A 17,211-nucleotide genomic window follows, 5' to 3' on the forward strand; every position below is an offset into this window, starting at 1 on the left:
AAATGAATGGTCCTTCTGAGAAAGACCATTCACTATTAAATCATTAGCATAGAAATGGAAGTCCCCTTCACTATGAACCTCTGAAATATTTTCATACATTCTCTACAACGTACTGCGTTACGGAATGGATTGAGGCACCACAGCATGGTTTACCAGAAAATGTCTAACTGAAAGGATCCTCTAGGAAGCATTTGTTATTATAGTAATGCTTGTCATTATAGTTTCACTTGTGCTCAAAAGTTTACAAAGCCTGGTAGAAATTGTGAAATCTTGGCACTGATTTAGAAAATATATACGTCCGACCATGCAAAAAATTATTTTATTGAAGGATAGTGATCATGTGAAGTCAATTATCACAGTTCTTTGGCTCCTTTAAAAAAAAAAAAAATCATAATGTCACGGCGCGCTGGGAGGTTTCTGCGCTTCTCACTCACTTGCCAGATGCCACATGCTTCTTGGGGTCCTGGGAGTGAGGGATGCGGTTCACTTACCTCCCGGTAGCCGACTGACTCCTCACTCCTCTGCCGCATGCCATTGGCACTAGGTGCACCGCTGCCTCTCCAGTCTCCCCAGGTCCGCAGACGCGCCACGTGGGTTGCGGTGTACAAGGAAAGAGACAAGCTCTGCCAGGGTACCTCCCCTCTGGCGGGCAGACTAGGTGGCATGTATGCCATGTACTCCACATTGCCCAAGGATTTCCACAGGATATCAGAACCCTGGGGACCCATTCAGGTTTTCCTAGTGTGATAATGGAGTCAGGAACTGTACAAACTCAATTATCTCCAGGCACAAAAAAACCCCACACAATTTATAAAACAACCAAGAATACACATAAAATACACGAAAACCACACAAATGTTACATCTCCTGATAGCCCCGATCTGGGTGACCAACATATCCAAAACTCACTCATATCGGTTCAGGGGTCCGGTATTTCCATGGAAGTCAATTTGACCAACCGTGCACATGGTCCTATGCCCAAAACAGTTCCATGAAATCAGGGCTAGCGGTCAGTCAACTTGGGTAACATAAAAATGAAGTTTAAACAGATTCCCGAATGGAGGAAGAGAATGGTTCCTGGGAAGGCAAAATAGGGGTTTTGTCATGTAGCTTCCGCCCTAGACGGCATACCCGCCTAGACCCCAACGTGTTGAAAGTGCTGGACCAGGGACACCCAGAGCAAGCCACTAATGGCGGTTGGGGAGATTTAACTCATTGCATATGGCCCTGTAACGAGTATATACCCCTACACGCAGGATCCAGCAAAACAGAAGACAGCACAGAGGAGAGATACGTCTACCGGACCTTAGAGTGGCCGGACTCGACGTAAAAGGAGAAGTACAGAGTCAGGAGCAATCCGAGGTCAAGGGCACAAAGAGACAGCGTAAACGAGAACTAGCCGGGGTCTGGTACACAGGAATCAGCAAGCCGGCAAACAGTACAGACAAGGATAAAGCGAAAACGAAGTCAGAATACAAAGCCAAGGTCAAGTACGGAGAAACACAACTGAATACAACAAGCACTAAAGGGAACGGTAGCAGAAACCATGATAGGGCAAGGAACTAAGGGAAAAGGGTAAGTATAAGTAGCCTTCAAACTAACGTGATTGGCTCCTGTCACTTCCACTCCCCCAACAGGTAAGTGTATGGGGTGATTGGCATGACAGGAGCCAATGGGAGCCTTTTTGCAATTTAGGCTCCCACTGTCTCTTTAAGAGCGCGCCCGAGAATCGCGGCGCGCTCTTAGCTGCAGGCGGGACACGTGACCGCTTCTCGCGGTCACTGCCCGCCTTCCTGTTTGAGCAGTCGGATGAGCCGCGCGCGGCTCGTGCAGCCGCAGGACCGCGCGCGGCTTGAAGAGAGGACCGCGGCCGGCCCCCGGATAAGGTAAGTACCGCTACAGTACCCCCCCCTGAGGACACGCCCTCCGGGCGGGCAGGACCAGGCCTGGCAGGAAAACGCGAATGGAAAGAACGTACAAGGCGGGGAGCATGAACAGCATCCGCAGAAATCCAACTGCGCTCCTCAGGCCCATAACCCTTCCAATGTACCAAGTACTGAAGCCGACCCCTGAGGAAACGAGAGTCAATAACAGCAGACACTTCTTACTCCTCATGACCCTCCACAGAGACAGGAGGGGGAGGGGGAGTATGCCGGGTATAGCGGTTGCGTACGTAAGGCTTCAACAACGAGGTGTGAAATACATTGGGTATACGCAGATTCTTAGGCAGACCCAAGGCATAAGAAACGGGATTAACCTTATGTATAATGCGATAAGGACCAATGAAGCGGGGAGCCAATTTCATAGAAGGCACCCGGAGGCGAATATTCTGTGTGGAAAGCAAAACCCTGTCCCCCACAACATAGGAAGGAGCCGCTCTGCGATGCTTGTCAGCCTGAGCTTTCTGGCGGGCAGCAGAGTCCACCAAAGAACGCTGAACCTGCTCCCAAGTATTACGCAAACCAGCCAAATGCTCATCCAGAACTGGCATGCCCTGTGAGGAGAATGCAGCCGGAAGAACAACGGGATGCTGGCCATAGACAACGTAAAAAGGGCTTTTGCCGGAAGAATCATGAGTGGCATTATTCCGAGCAAATTCAGCCCAAGGAAGCAGGTCAGACCAATTGTCCTGATGGTGAGACACAAAACAACGGAGGTACTGCTCCAGAGACTGGTTGGCACGTTCAGCAGCTCCATTAGACTGGGGATGGTAAGCGGAAGAAAACGAGAGGGAAATACCCATCTCCGAACAAAAGGCTTTCCAGAACCTGGAAATAAATTGGCTACCCCTATCGGATACAATAGATAAGGGAATACCATGTAATCGAAACACTTCTTTAGCGAAGATAAGAGCCAGTTCCTTGGAAGTGGGCAACTTGCGAAGAGACACAAAGTGAGCCATTTTGGAAAACCGATCTACTATCATTAGGATGACTGTGTTACCATTCGAAGGGGGTAATTCAACAATAAAATCCATTGATAGATTAGACCAAGGTCTCTCGGGAACGGGTAACGGATGCAACAGCCCACAAGGAACTCTACGAGAGGTTTTCATACATGCACAAGTAGAACAAGCACTTATATAGTCAGTAACATCCTTACGTAAGGTATCCCACCAGAAATACCGAGAAACGGCTGACACTGTTTTGGAAATACCAGGATGTCCAGCAGTCTTAGTATCATGATACAGTGACAGAATATCCCGTCTCTCGGGAACGTCAACGAGCAATTTATCATTAGGCCTCTCGCTAGGTGCCATGCTCTGTTTCGCTTGTATGGCCTGCAAGAGGGACGAGGAAATAGACAATATAGTAGTTGCGATTATCCTGTCTGGGGGAATGACAGGAGTGACATCAATCTCCTGTTTGTCAATAGTCTCGAATTGTCTGGACAGAGCGTCCGCTTTAGTGTTCCGGTCACCTGGCCTATAGGTTATTATATAATTAAAATGAGACAAGAACAGTGACCACCTAGCCTGCCTGGAAGACAATCTTTTAGCTTCGCTAAGGTAGGACAGGTTCTTATGATCCGTAAATATGAGGATGGGATCCTTAGTGCCTTCTAACAAATGTCTCCATTCTTTGAGTGCTAAAATGATAGCAAGGAGTTCGCGATTACCCACATCATAATTCCTTTCTGCTTTGGACATTTGTTTAGAAAAGAAGCCACAAGGATGCAATGGCTTGTCAGGAGACTCTCTTTGGGATAAGACAGCACCTACCCCTATATCGGAAGCATCAACCTCAAGTATATATGGCAATGAGGGGACAGGATGCTGTAAAATAGGGGCAGAGGCGAACGTAGTCTTAAGAAAGTCAAAAGCCTGAAGTGCCTCAGTAGACCAGACACGTGTATTGCCATCCTTTTTAGTCATACGAGTAATAGGCGCTACTATAGACGAAAAACCTTTGATAAAACGTCTATAATAATTAGAAAAACCCAGAAAACGCTGGATGGCTTTCAGACCTTGCGGCAGAGGCCATTCTATGACCGCAGCGAGCTTCTGGGGATCCATCCGAAAACCCTCAGCGGAAATCAAATACCCTAAAAACTGGACCTCGGATTGGTCGAATAGACATTTTTCTAATTTGCAATAAAGACCATTAGCAAGAAGGGTCTTCAGAACTGTCGTAACATGTCTGTGATGAGTGTGAATGTCTGTAGAATATATTAAAATGTCATCCAAGTACACAATAACAAATGAGTGAATAAAGTCCCTTAAGACATCATTAATAAATTATTGGAACACTGCTGGGGCATTGCAAAGCCCAAATGGCATGACGGTATACTCATAATGACCTGACCGAGTGTTAAAGGCTGTCTTCCATTCGTGGTCCTTTTTTATGCGTATCAAATTGTATGCTCCTCTAAGATCTAATTTGGTGAATACCGTAGCATGTTTGAGCCTGTCAAACAATTCTGTTATTAACGGTATAGGGTAAGCATTTTTGATGGTGATTTTATTAAGACCTCTATAATCAATGCAAGGTCTTAAATCACCTTCTTTCTTCGATACAAAGAAGAACCCCGCTCCAGCCGGAGAAGAGGATCTCCTAATAAATCCCTTTTCTAATGATTCTTTAATGTACTCCTCCATGACACGGTTTTCTTGAACCGATAGGGGGTACACCCTGCCCTTGGGAGGTATAGTACCAGGCAACAAATCAATAGCACAATCGTAGGGTCTGTGAGGCGGTAATTTGTCAGCCTCTCTTTTATCAAAGACAGTCTTTAAAGTTAAATACTGAGAGGGTATAGCCGTAGATAAAGGAGGAACAGTAGGAACGTTAATAGAATTCACAGGCGTGACTTCAATAGTACATGACTCATGGCAGGCTTCACTCCATGATTTTATCTGCCCTGTCTCCCAGTCAAAAATGGGATTGTGGGCACGTAACCATGGATACCCTAATACCAACTGTGAAGAGGAAGAGGTGATGACCTGGAACCGAATGGTTTCATAGTGTAGAACCCCTGTGTACATGTGTAGCGGTGCAGTCTCGTGAGTAACAACTGGAGATATCAATGGTCTACCATCTATGGCCTCAACGGCCAAGGGTATCTCCTTCTCCCTGATGGGAATATTGTTTTTCTTTACAAAACCAGAGTCTATAAAATTCTCAGCTGCCCCAGTCAACCAGGGCGTATATGTTTTCAACTATACAACTCTCTCCCATATGTAAAGAAACAGGGAGAAGCAGTCGGTTAGGAGGCAATGTAGGAGACTTAGAAATCACACCCAAGGCCAGTCCCCTATAAGGTCTTAGGTGCGAGAGTTTTCCAGGAGCAGAGGACACTCCTTTACCATATGTTCTCTCCTACCACAATATAGGCAGAGTCCCTCTCTTCTCCTATGTAATTTTTCATTATCAGAGAGTTTGGCAACCCCTAATTGCATTGGCTCCTCTTCAGATACTTTTACACTCTCCGGTGGATTAACTCTGGGGTGAATAGGCGTAACAAAATGTCTATTCCTGTTCTTGGTATAGAGCCTGTCCCGAATCCTATTATCTATATCGATGAGGTAGTCAATAAGGTCCTCTAAGGCAACAGGAAGTTCCTTAGCCGCTACCTCATCCAATATAGAATCTGATAAGCCTTCCATGAAGGCAGTAGTTAACCTATTATTGGTCCAATCGACCTGTGAGGCAAGGGTACGAAACTGTATAGCGTAATCAGCCACAGACCTAGAACCCTGTTTAACCCTCATTAATGCTCTAGCGGCATTCTTAGACCTTTTCATAGTGTCAAAAGTTCTGCGAAAAGCTGTTAGGAAACTGTGAAAGTTATGCACCATAGGTCCATTAGCCTCCCAAATAGAGTTTGCCCATTCAAGTGCTTTGTCGGTAAGTTGGTGCATAAAGAACCCAACTTTGGACCTCTCTGTGGGAAATGAACGTGGATACATTTCAAAATGAAACTCTATTTGGTTAATGAACCCTCTGCATGTCTTAGAATCCCCTCCATACCTAGGAGGAGGCGTTAAATGTGCTGCAGCATTAGGCATAGTCGATACTTCAGGAAGCAGGGGTGTAGGAGGGTTAGGTGCTGTTGCTGGAATGGTTCTAGCTAAGAGCGTCTGGAGAGCCTGAGCTATTTGATCCATACGGTGATCCTGCTCTACAAATCTAGCCTCATGGGTCGCCATCTGTTGAGCTACATCTGCGGGGTCCATGGCCCTATCGTAATGTAACGAGTATATACCCCTACACGCAGGATCCAGCAAAACAGAAGACAGCACAGAGGAGAGATACGTCTACCGGACCTTAGAGTGGCCGGACTCGACGTAAAGGAGAAGTACAGAGTCAGGAGCGATCCGAGGTCAAGGGCACAAAGAGACAGCGTAAACGAGAACTAGCCGGGGTCTGGTACACAGGAATCAGCAAGCCGGCAAACAGTACAGACAAGGATAAAGCGAAAACGAAGTCAGAATACAAAGCCAAGGTCAAGTACGGAGAAACACAAATGAATACAACAAGCACTAAAGGGAACTGTAGCAGAAACCACGATAGGGCAAGGAACTAAGGGAAAAGGGTAAGTATAAGTAGCCTTCAAACTAACGTGATTGGCTCCTGTCACTTCCACTCCCCCAACAGGTAAGTGTATGGGGTGATTGGCATGACAGGAGCCAATGGGAGCCTTTTTGCAATTTAGGCTCCCACTGTCTCTTTAAGAGCACGCCCGAGAATCGCGGCGCGCTCTTAGCTGCAGGCGGGACACGTGACCACTTCTCGCGGTCACTGCCCGCCTTCCTGTTTGAGCAGTCGGAAGAGCCGCGCGCGGCTCGTGCAGCCGCAGGACCGCGCGCGGCTTGAAGAGAGGACCGCGGCCGGCCCCCGGATAAGGTAAGTACCGCTACAGGCCCATAGTCAGTGGGCAGGAGGCTAGCGTCCACACTCCTCCAGGAGCCCGTTGCGAATGTCCAGGCAGAGGGGCGTTAGTCACAAGGCACCTAGACCCATCCTCATGGGAGGGCTCCTATTCACTTTACCCTATTTACGCACAGACCACCCTAGGGTCTGTGCTCAGTTGCTTTGTTGTTCCCCAGGAGTAAAGAGCCAGTTCCTGACTGAAGTGAGTTGATTACCCCCACCTGTGGATTCGCTGAATCAACTCTTGTCTGCCTAAATTCTGACTTGAGACTTGGTTAAACCCTGCAACGCTGTCCCAGCCATGTCAGGTAGACCAAGAAAGATTTCAGACACAACTGCCAGAAGCTTTATTCGGGATACAAAAAAAAAACAAAAAAAACATAATCTCAGGAGATATAAAGGCTGCTCTGGAATTAGCCAGTGTGTTTGTTTCAAGGAGCACAATATGACGCTACTGTCACAGCGAAATACCGCAACACACAGAGTTTAGGATAGCAAGCAACAGATACTTGAACAAAAATTAGCTTTATGGTTCAGTTGCCAGAAAGAAGCCTTTGCTGCATCAATGCCACAAAAAAAATGAAAGTGTAGGTACACTAAAAACTGAAACGGGGGTGTTAGTTAATGAAGACCAGGAAAAGGCAGGAATTTTAAATAACTATTTCTCCTCCGTATATATTAAGGAAGAACCCATGGCAATAGATGTGCAAATGATTGCTACTAAAAACTTGCAGAATAATTGTAATTGGTTAACTCAAGACAAGGTGCTGCAGCAACTACAGAAAGTTAATATAAACAAAGCTCCAGGGCCTGATGGTATGCATCCACGTGTACTTAAGGAACTAAGTGTAGAAATAAGTGAACCTCTGTTTTTATTCTTTCAAGATTCTTTTCTTTCAGGAAGTGTTCGAGGATTGGAGGAAGGCAGATGTGGTTCCTATATTCAAAAGGGGTTCAAAATCCTTGCCTGGAAATTATAGACCTGTGAGCTTAACTTCTGTGGCTGATAAAATATTTGAAAGGTTATTAAGGGATAATATTCAAGAATTCCTTGAACATGTTATCAGCAAAAATCAGCACGGTTTTATGAAGCACGTTTTATGTCAAACTAACTTGATTGCGTTCTACGAAGAAGTAGGTAGAAGTATAGATCAGGGTGTTGCAGTGGATGTGATCTATTTGGATTTTTCCAAGGCATTTGATACAGTTCCACACAATAGATTAGTGTTCAAACTCAAGGAAATCGGTCTAGATGAAAATGCTTGTTCTTGGGTAGAACATTGGCTTAAAAACAGAGTACAAAGAGTTGTCGTTAATGGTAAATTTTCATTCTGGACAGAGGTGGCAAGTGGTGTCCCTAAGGGGTCTGTTCTGGGACCCCTTCTATTTTACATGTTTATAAATGACACATGGCCAAGTTGACCCTCCAGTGGTTACAGCAGAAAAAGGTAAATATTCTGGAGTGGCCATCACAGTTTCCTCACCATAATAGCATCAAGCAACTCTGGAGAGATGATCTCAAACATGGGGTTCATGCAAGACAACCAAAGACTTTACATAACCTAGAGGCATTTTGCCAAGACGAATGGGCAGCTATACCACCAGCAAGTACTAGGGGCCTCATAGACAACGATTACAAAAGACTTCATGCTGTCATTGATGCTAAAGAGGGCAATACACAATATTAAGAACTAAAAGGTATGCAGACTTTTGAACAGGGGTCATTTAATTTTTTTCTTTGTCGTCATGTTTTGTTTTAAAATTGTGCCATTCTGTTATAATCTAAAGTTGAATATGAATCCCATATTCAAGAAAGACATTCAAGAAATGTGTTTTGGCTGCTCACTCACGTTTTCTTTAAAAATGGTACATATATGACCAATTCTCCAGGGGTAGGCAAACTTTTGAGCACAACTGTAAATACACAGCATAGTGGAACAGCCATTGTTCTCACTATTCAAGTGACTTTATGATAAAACAAAAAACAAAATAAGAAAACACTACACAACAAAGCATAGTTTCTTGTGTGATCCTGATGAATATCCACTTAAAAGGACTACTAGACTTTTCCAGTCCGTCTATTTTCACCTTCAATTTAAATTTCACCTTCAGTTCTCAATTTAGTGAATAACCCTGTACATGTTTAAGACCATGTGAAATCCAAGAAGATCATCTTCAACAACTTACCTTTGTCCCCTCAGTATTTCACAAGGTTTGTTATTGACCAACTTATCACTTCGATGACGGGCCTGCAACAGAATACATATATTTTTAAAGCCCCCCAAAATTCTGTGAGTTTTCTATGTATGCAAAACAGATTAAAAAACAAACATTCACAACTATTTAAAAAAACTAAAACAAAAAAAAAAATCTATCTAAAAAAAGCAATCTTCAGGTTTGTGATCTGAAACTGTGCCAGCAAACCATGTTTCAGTATGCCATTATAATACGTATTGAATTAATGACTGTGCAAGTCTTAAAAATTAATTAAAGCATTTTCCAGCAATTATGACTCTATAAATATTACATCAGAGCTGCTAGGATGAACCTATGACTCGGCCAACCTTATGTAGGGGTTTGTAATGTACAGGATAAATGTTGTGAAACTTTTATATTACAATGTAGAATTTCCGGTTTTGCTAATCCATGCAATCCAAGTGAAACTCTGTATTCACATTGTATCACTGTTTGGGGTTTTCTGTCCTGGCAGGCTGAAACCTGAATTGCTTAAATTCACCACATGCAATAAAGAACATACTTTTCAATCCTATCTTACAGCACAATGTGTTTACTTTAGATGTTTTTATCTCCTGCTCCTGCCTGTTAGTTTAACTTTCAATCACACACACACACACACACACACACACACACGAGGTTGCAGTAGGCTTCAGCAGTCAGCTAACTGAGCAGGATATAAGAACTTCTATATTAAACTTGTTGTGCAATTAAGGAATGTGGCGGGACCGCAGCCCAACTGAATTGCCTTGTTTTATATGTGTGGATGTACCCTCCTAGAATGTGTGTTTCCCTTTCTGTAATTTTGACCGTAAACCCTGCAAAATACCCTTTGAGCACTCCAGCTAGAACGTTTACTTAGAATGTTCACACCTCACTAGCAAGGTGTGAAAACCACAGACTGCAAGGGAACGAGCGGCGCATGCTTCCCGTGGGTGGCCGCCGGTTCGAATCACCAGGGGGAGCATTCGACTCCTGAACCAGCCTGCGTACACAGTCTTCGATCCCACTACAGGGATCATCCTACCTGCTCCTAACGGAGCTATAATCACCTCTCACCCTCAAACCTGGGAGCTGCGAGGCTAAGTGTGCGTATCCACCGGAGAGAGGGACGCATGCCAGCAGGGAATCCCTAGAGCTGTGAGTCGGTCTTGCAGCTGCAGGCCTCCGCTGATTGAGTGGAAGTTCGTGCTGACCAATGGGAGAAGGAGCGGCCATTCAAACTGGGTTTGCGCTATTCTCCAGGTTGGTCGGCATGAATGAGCGTTGATTGGTCGCTGCGCGACACTGGCGACCAGAGCGGGAACACCCGTTGGAACGGGGTTTTGCGCCCTTTCTTCTGATTGGGCGGCGAAACCCCTCTCATCCCCAGGCGCTGATTGGCGCAAATTGGTTTCGCGCCTTTCAGCGGATTGGTGCAAATGGGTTTCGTGCCCTTTCACTTGATTAGCGATGAAACCCCTCTCCTCCCCGAGAGCCCTGATTGGTGCAGCTGAGTTTCGCGCCCCTTCGGATTGGGCGGCAAAACTCCTTCCTCCCCTTAACGCTGATTTGCGCAATTTGGTCCGTGCCCATTCAGCTGACTGGTTTTTTGCTTGGTTTAGGTGCGAAGTTTGAATTTGCCGGACTAAACCAAGCAACACCATGGAACTAATTTCGGGGATGTACAGAGCCTCGAGCCCCAAACGTTCAATGCAGATATCTCGGGCTCTTTACATTCTATTGCCCCGCTCTTTGCAGGGATCCTGGATGGGACCCAGGGCTATTCAGCACTATATGTTTTAATATATAGAAATGTAGAAGTGTACTCTTTCGTTGCTTCATACATTGTATCCATAATAAACAGTGGATTTTGCTTGGATTAACCCCTCCATCACCATAAGAACCTGGGACATGTGCAAATACACATTTTTTTATTTGAAGAAAGCATACATTAACCAGCTTTTACTATGGACTTTTGCAAGGTTTTTAGGAACCAACAGATAAGTTAATTTATACAAGTGGCTAAATGTTTATTGTTTTTCATTCTAAGAATACTTGTGGAACGCCCAATACAAGACAGTGGTCTTTTCATGTATAGCGCTAACACTATTTTTAAAACTATATGTTTTAACCCTGTACCCTTCTTGTCCTGGGGCGCCAAGCCCCAAAGTTCACCCCCCTGTATGTAATGTGTATTCATGTGCGCCCCTGTGTCCTGTTAGCATCTCCCAGAGCGGGAGATGGATATCTGTCACCCTGCCCACTCCTGCTTGGTTTTGTGTTGTGTAGATGGAGACCCCTTGCGGGGGCATAAAAAGCTGTGTGTCCTAATAAAGTTAGTCAAAGTTGTACCCTGGAACTGTGTCCAGTCCAGTTACTGGGGAAATGGGCCTGACCGATCATTACCATAGGGGATAACCAGCCGGGTTACCCAAGTCCCGCTACAAGGAAGCTACAAATGGAGACTGTTTCCAGGAAGCATGTAGGGTGTTTGTGCAACTCACATGCAGGGAGGTGTGACTAGAGCTGCACAAAGTGATTTAACTCCAAAAGGGCAGAGAATTGCCATCTTAAATTGAATGCCCGTTGACGTTTTTAGCCAGAAATCTTTAAAACAAGGTGCAAAACTACAACACAGAAAAAAAAATAAAAAATTTAGAATAATTTTGATATTTAATAAGGTTTGTAGATTTTCTGACTGTGTGCACCCAGGTTGTGAATTAAAAGCAAGTGTTTATGGCAGGAGGGGTTATGGCTAAGGAGAAAGGTTTCTGGTGCAGAATTCTGAAATACATTTATTTCATGTGTGCAGGTCTATGTTCGGGGAAATTTTGCCAAACAGAAAAGTGCAACAGAGCAGGGCATCCCTTAAATATATTTTCGGGGAAAATTTCCCAAACATAGACCAGCTCTCCAACGTGGGGAATGCCCTGAATCCCAACGCTAGAGAGCTTGTCATAAGTGCGAGTTGTCTTAAAACAGGTAGGTGGTAAAGTGAAGACCACCTGTATAGAGATTTGAGCATGTAAAAAAATAAATAAAAAAATAGCATATTAAAGTTTCTCTGTCACCCTCTGGAGTCTTTCCATATTTTGTCCCGCAATGCTGACATTGTCTCTTTGAGTGTGGTGGCCTAGGGGTGGAGTCGAGTGAGCTATACTTACGTAATACTGTCCCCTGTAGCTCGGTTTTCCAAAAGCCTACATCAGTACTTTACTCTCACACATTGCAAGACAACAGCACCAAGGTCTATGAAAGATCCCTCAACAGCCTCCATAGATATGGTTTCATGATGAGCAAGACAATGCCTTATTCCCCCAGCTGTCACGAACAATGGCTGGGGGGAAAAGACAACTTGACTAAGGTAGCTCCGTCTTTTATGCATATCGGAGGAAAATACAGAAGACAAAGCAGTCCCAATGTTGCCTTATGTATTTTAGGAGAAAAAGAGAATTGAGGAAAAGATGAAGAGATTGAAGCAAGCTAAGTTTACGGTGACAGACGCTTTAATGAGTCCAAAACATGCATTAAAGGACCACTCTAGTGCCAGGAAAACATACTCGTTTTCCTGGCACTAGAGTGCCCTGAGGGTGCCCCCACCCTCAGGGACCCCCTCCCGCCCGGCTCTGGAAAGGGGAAAAGGGTTAAAACTTACCTTTTTCCAGCACTAGGCGGGGAGCTCTCCTCCTCCTCCTCTCCGCCCGTCGGCTGAATGCGCACGCGCGGCAAGAGCTGCGCGCACATTCAGCCGGTCGCATAGGAAAGCATTTTTCAATGCTTTCCTATGGACGCTTGCGTGTTCTCACTGATTTTCACAGTGAGAATCACGCAAGCGCCTCTAGCGGCTGTCAATGAGACAGCCACTAGAGTATTAGGGGGAAGGCTTAACCCATGTATAAACATAGCAGTTTCTCTGAAACTGCTATGTTTATAAAAAAAAAGGGTTAATCCTAGAGGGACCTGGCACCCAGACCACTTCATTAAGCTGTAGTGGTCTGGGTGCCTAGAGTGGTCCTTTAAAGTTATATTGGTGCTCAGAGTGTCCCGTTAAGATTCTGATTTTATAGATCATTTTTATTACACAGCTTAGATTCTTGCAGGGTCTAGTGATTTATTTTCGCAATTAATGTAGATATACGTGTACCGCTTTATCTGAGACAGTGTTGGATGCAGAGGAGACACCTTGTCATTAGAATACAGTATATAGATTCCTTCTGATTCTACCTATTTTTTGTCCACAGGGCTAGTGTTATAACTTTAGTACATGTAAAGAGTTGTTCGCATTTTGTTGGCAAAAGGTCTACAACCAAAATATGCAAATTTATGGTTTACAGATATATTAAACAGACAACGGAACTTACAATATCATTTACTAAGTCTCGGACACACCGTGCAAACAGGATACATGCTAGAGGTAAAATAATCACATAGAATGGCAATGTTGAGACCTGAGGAATACTCTAGAATGGATACAAATAGAAAGTGTTAAACATGAATAGGTGAAATAAAAGGGAACAATGATAATTTTCAAAACAAAATGCATTTTATACTTTGAATAAATAAAAATTGTATAAAGTCACTGCAATTTGACTTGATGAAAAAAAAAACAAAAAAAAAAAAAAAAAACAGCAACTAACACCATTGTCTTTGCCAGTCACTGTTGAAAGAACCGGTTACTGAACCCTTGCTAAAAATAAATGAAAAAGCCTCCCTTCATCTCCAGCAAATCCTGTGGCACAACTTTATTTTACACCCCTTACAATCAAGCTTTAGGCCAAAACCCGTAATTAAATCAGCATTGGTTAAATGCTCTAAACACCAACAACTTTAGCTTAATGAAGCAGATTTAGTGTATAGATAATGCTCCTGTAATCTCACTGCTCAATACTCTGCCATTTAGGAGTTAAATCACTTTGTTGATGCAGCCCTATATAAACTATAAAAAAAAAAAAGGGAAAAAATAAGAATTTTTTTATTTTTTTAGTTCTACATGACATTTTAACTGTGAATGTCATAATACCGTTTGATTTTACTGCAATAAAATACACATATTTGTATTCAGCGATGTCTCACGTGTAAAATAGTACCCCCTATGTACAGGTTTTATGGTGTTTTGGGAAGTTACAGGGTCAAATATAGCATGTTACATTTTTCTTTTTTTTCACATTGAAATTCGCCAGATTGTTTACGTTGCCATTGAGAGCGTATGGTAGCCCAGGAATGAGAATTACCCCCATGATGGCATACCATTTGCAATAGCAACCCAAGGTATTGCGAATGGGGTATGTCCAGTCTTTTTTAGTAGCCACTTGGTCACAAACACTGACTGCTTTACCTTTAACCTTCTGTTATCCTGACCTCTGCTTGTCCGGTTTAGTTTTTATGTTAAATTCAGCCTCTATAAGGTCTGGTAATACATTCTATTGGGATAGACCGACTATCGGTTTGGCCGATATCATCGGCTGATATTCCGTTTTTTGTCAAATATTGGTAGTGGCCATTATTGATACAGATATTGCTGATAATGTATAGAATCAGGTTTCTAAATGGTTTACCTCATTACTGGTTTTCTAAGCCTGGGTACTCCTGGCACCATAACCACTACAGCAGGCTGACATACCCAAATCCACTTTTGAATTGGCAACACTTGTTTACAATTCTGATGACAACCTGATCAATTGCTACTATTCTCACATTGATATTTAGCCTTCTGCCAAGCCAAAACAAAGAACTTGAAACGGCTGTTGGGAAGGGTATTTTTTTTTTTTGCATTATGGAAGCATATGCAAGATGATCTTTGAAAGGCCCCGTTGTCTTGTGAGATCTGCCCTTAAGCAATTTTTTGTAATGCAAATGCGATTTTACAAAGTTTTACTATTTTGAAACACTAATATTTGTGTTCAGCAGAGTCTCCCGAGTATAACAGTACCCACGATGTACAGATTTTATTGTGTTTTCAAGAGTTACTGAGTCAAATATAAGTCTTGCATTTCCTTTTTATTTTTTGCAAATGGGGTATGTCCAGGGCCGGCTTTTCCTATAGGCTAACTAGGCTTCAGCCTAGGGCCTCAAGGTCAAGAGGGGCCTACATTCAAATTGTTAGCAAAATTAAAATTACACTATTCTAAAAACAGTGAACACTAAAACACTGAACCGAAAATAAGGAGAAATTCTACGCATATGATATGACCAGTGGCGTACTAAGGGGGGCGGTCCGCCCCGGTGCCACTTACTAGGGGGGTGCCCGGGGCAGACTGCAATGCCCCTCCTGCCGCGATCGCCAAGACCGGCGGTCTGCAGCTCTGCAATGTGCAGAGCTGAAGACCATGGATCTCGCGTGCACTGCCCAATCAGAGCGTTGCCGCGGGTTACCACGGCAACGCTCTGATTGGGTCTCGCGAGCTCCATGGTCTGCAGCTCTGCGGAGCTGCAGACCGGAAATGAGGGCCACCGGACCACCACGGACCCCACTTGACCACCAGGGATTTAAGGTAATTTTTTTAGTCACCCCCCCTCTCCTCATCACCCCCCTCCCTCATCTCGACTTTTTTTTAAATTTATTATCCGTGCCACATTTTTTTTATAAAGGTTAGTACCAATCACAACAGGTTTCATTTAACATATTGATATATATCACAGTAATGATGTATTTTATTGTCTCATGTAATTTACAAACTTAAAAATGGGAGGTGGAAGGGCCTCATAAGTGGAATAGCCTAGGGCCTCTTTTCATCTTAATCCGGCCCTGGGTATGTCCAGTCTTTTTTAGTAGCCACTTAGTCACAAACACTGGCCAAAGTTAGCGTTCATATTTGTTTGTGTGTGAAAAAAAAAAATTGAATGCTTATTTTGGCCAGTGTTTGTGACTAAGTGGCTACTAAAAAAGACTGGACATACCCCATTTGCAATACCTTGGGTGGCCTACTTTTGCAAATGGTATGCCATCCTGGGGGTAATTCTCATTCCTGGGCTACCATACGGTCTCAAAGGCAACGTAACCAATCTGGCGAATTTCAATATGAAAAAAAAAAAATGAAAAATCTTATGGGTTGTATTTGGCCCTGTAACTTCCCAAAACACCATAAAACTGAATACAAATATGTGTATTTTATTGTAGTAACAGCCAAAAGTATTATGACATTCACAGTTAATATACCATGCAGAACTAAAAACAAAAACAATTTCTTAATTTCCCCCTTTTTTTTTTATATTTTATTCATATTAATGTAGGTTTAATATATACAATATTTAATGTGACATGAATGCCCTGTTTCTCCTGAACAAAAAGATAAACACTATGTGTGGGTCAATTTAATATGAAAGAGGTGAATTATGGTTGAACAAATTTATATAAAAAAAAATAAATAAAAAAAAAAAAAAAAAAAAAATTCCAGGTTTTGTTTTGATTACAACTTGTACAATTGGCTCAGCCCTTAAGGGGTTAAACACTCTTCTGTTTTCCGGTTATTGATAAAGGGTATGGTGTTAGGAATGTGTAACCAGCATTTATCAATATACTTTATATCTTAACTTTAAAATCATAGGATTAAAATAAACATTTTACACAAGTCAAGTTCCATTTATATTTAGTAGTATTTGCAAACTAAGCAATTCAATGTGTGATATATAGAGTATACCTGTGAAATTAATACTAATGTGAAATAGATTACTTCTCCTCTGTGATACTGTTCATACAAGTTCAAAGGTAAGAAGGTCAGGAAGTTGTATTTCGAAGTCTTAATTCTATTGTTCTAGTAAGGAGAAAGACACAGAATACATTAAGGGTGATTTATATATCAGGTGTCATTGAATACAGCATCATATGTACTACTGACATTGCCAGAAGTGATTATCCCAGCCAATCACAATGGTTCATAATATTGGCTGAGATTGTCAATTTTGATGGACTCCGTCAAGGAGGTGGGCAGGGGAGGAGCCGTGGCCAATCAGCATCTCCTCATAGAGATGCATTGAAACAATGCATCTCTCGGAAGAAAGTTCAGTGTCTCCATGCAGGGGGTGGAGACAATGAATGTCAATGCTGCACAGCCCCAGGATGCACCTCTAGAAGCCATCTGAGGGGTGACCACTGGAGGTGTCCCTAGATTGTAATGTACACACA

General features: G+C 43.2%; 1 protein-coding gene across 1 annotated transcript in view; it reads right to left on the reverse strand.

Moving 5' to 3' along the window:
- LOC134611720 (phospholipid-transporting ATPase IK-like) overlaps positions 1-17,211 on the reverse strand; it is a 106,904-nt gene that overhangs the window by 79,386 nt on the left and 10,307 nt on the right. Inside the window, exons 4-6 of the mRNA XM_063455894.1 lie at positions 16,727-16,840; positions 13,451-13,549; positions 9,060-9,121 (exon numbers count right to left, since the gene is read on the reverse strand). Coding sequence (XP_063311964.1) covers positions 9,060-9,121; positions 13,451-13,549; positions 16,727-16,840 — 275 coding nt within the window. The remainder of the gene's footprint in view (positions 1-9,059; positions 9,122-13,450; positions 13,550-16,726; positions 16,841-17,211) is intronic.

The sequence above is a fragment of the Pelobates fuscus genome, chromosome 5 (assembly GCF_036172605.1).
Source record: "Pelobates fuscus isolate aPelFus1 chromosome 5, aPelFus1.pri, whole genome shotgun sequence".
NCBI classification, from domain to species: Eukaryota; Metazoa; Chordata; class Amphibia; order Anura; family Pelobatidae; genus Pelobates; species Pelobates fuscus.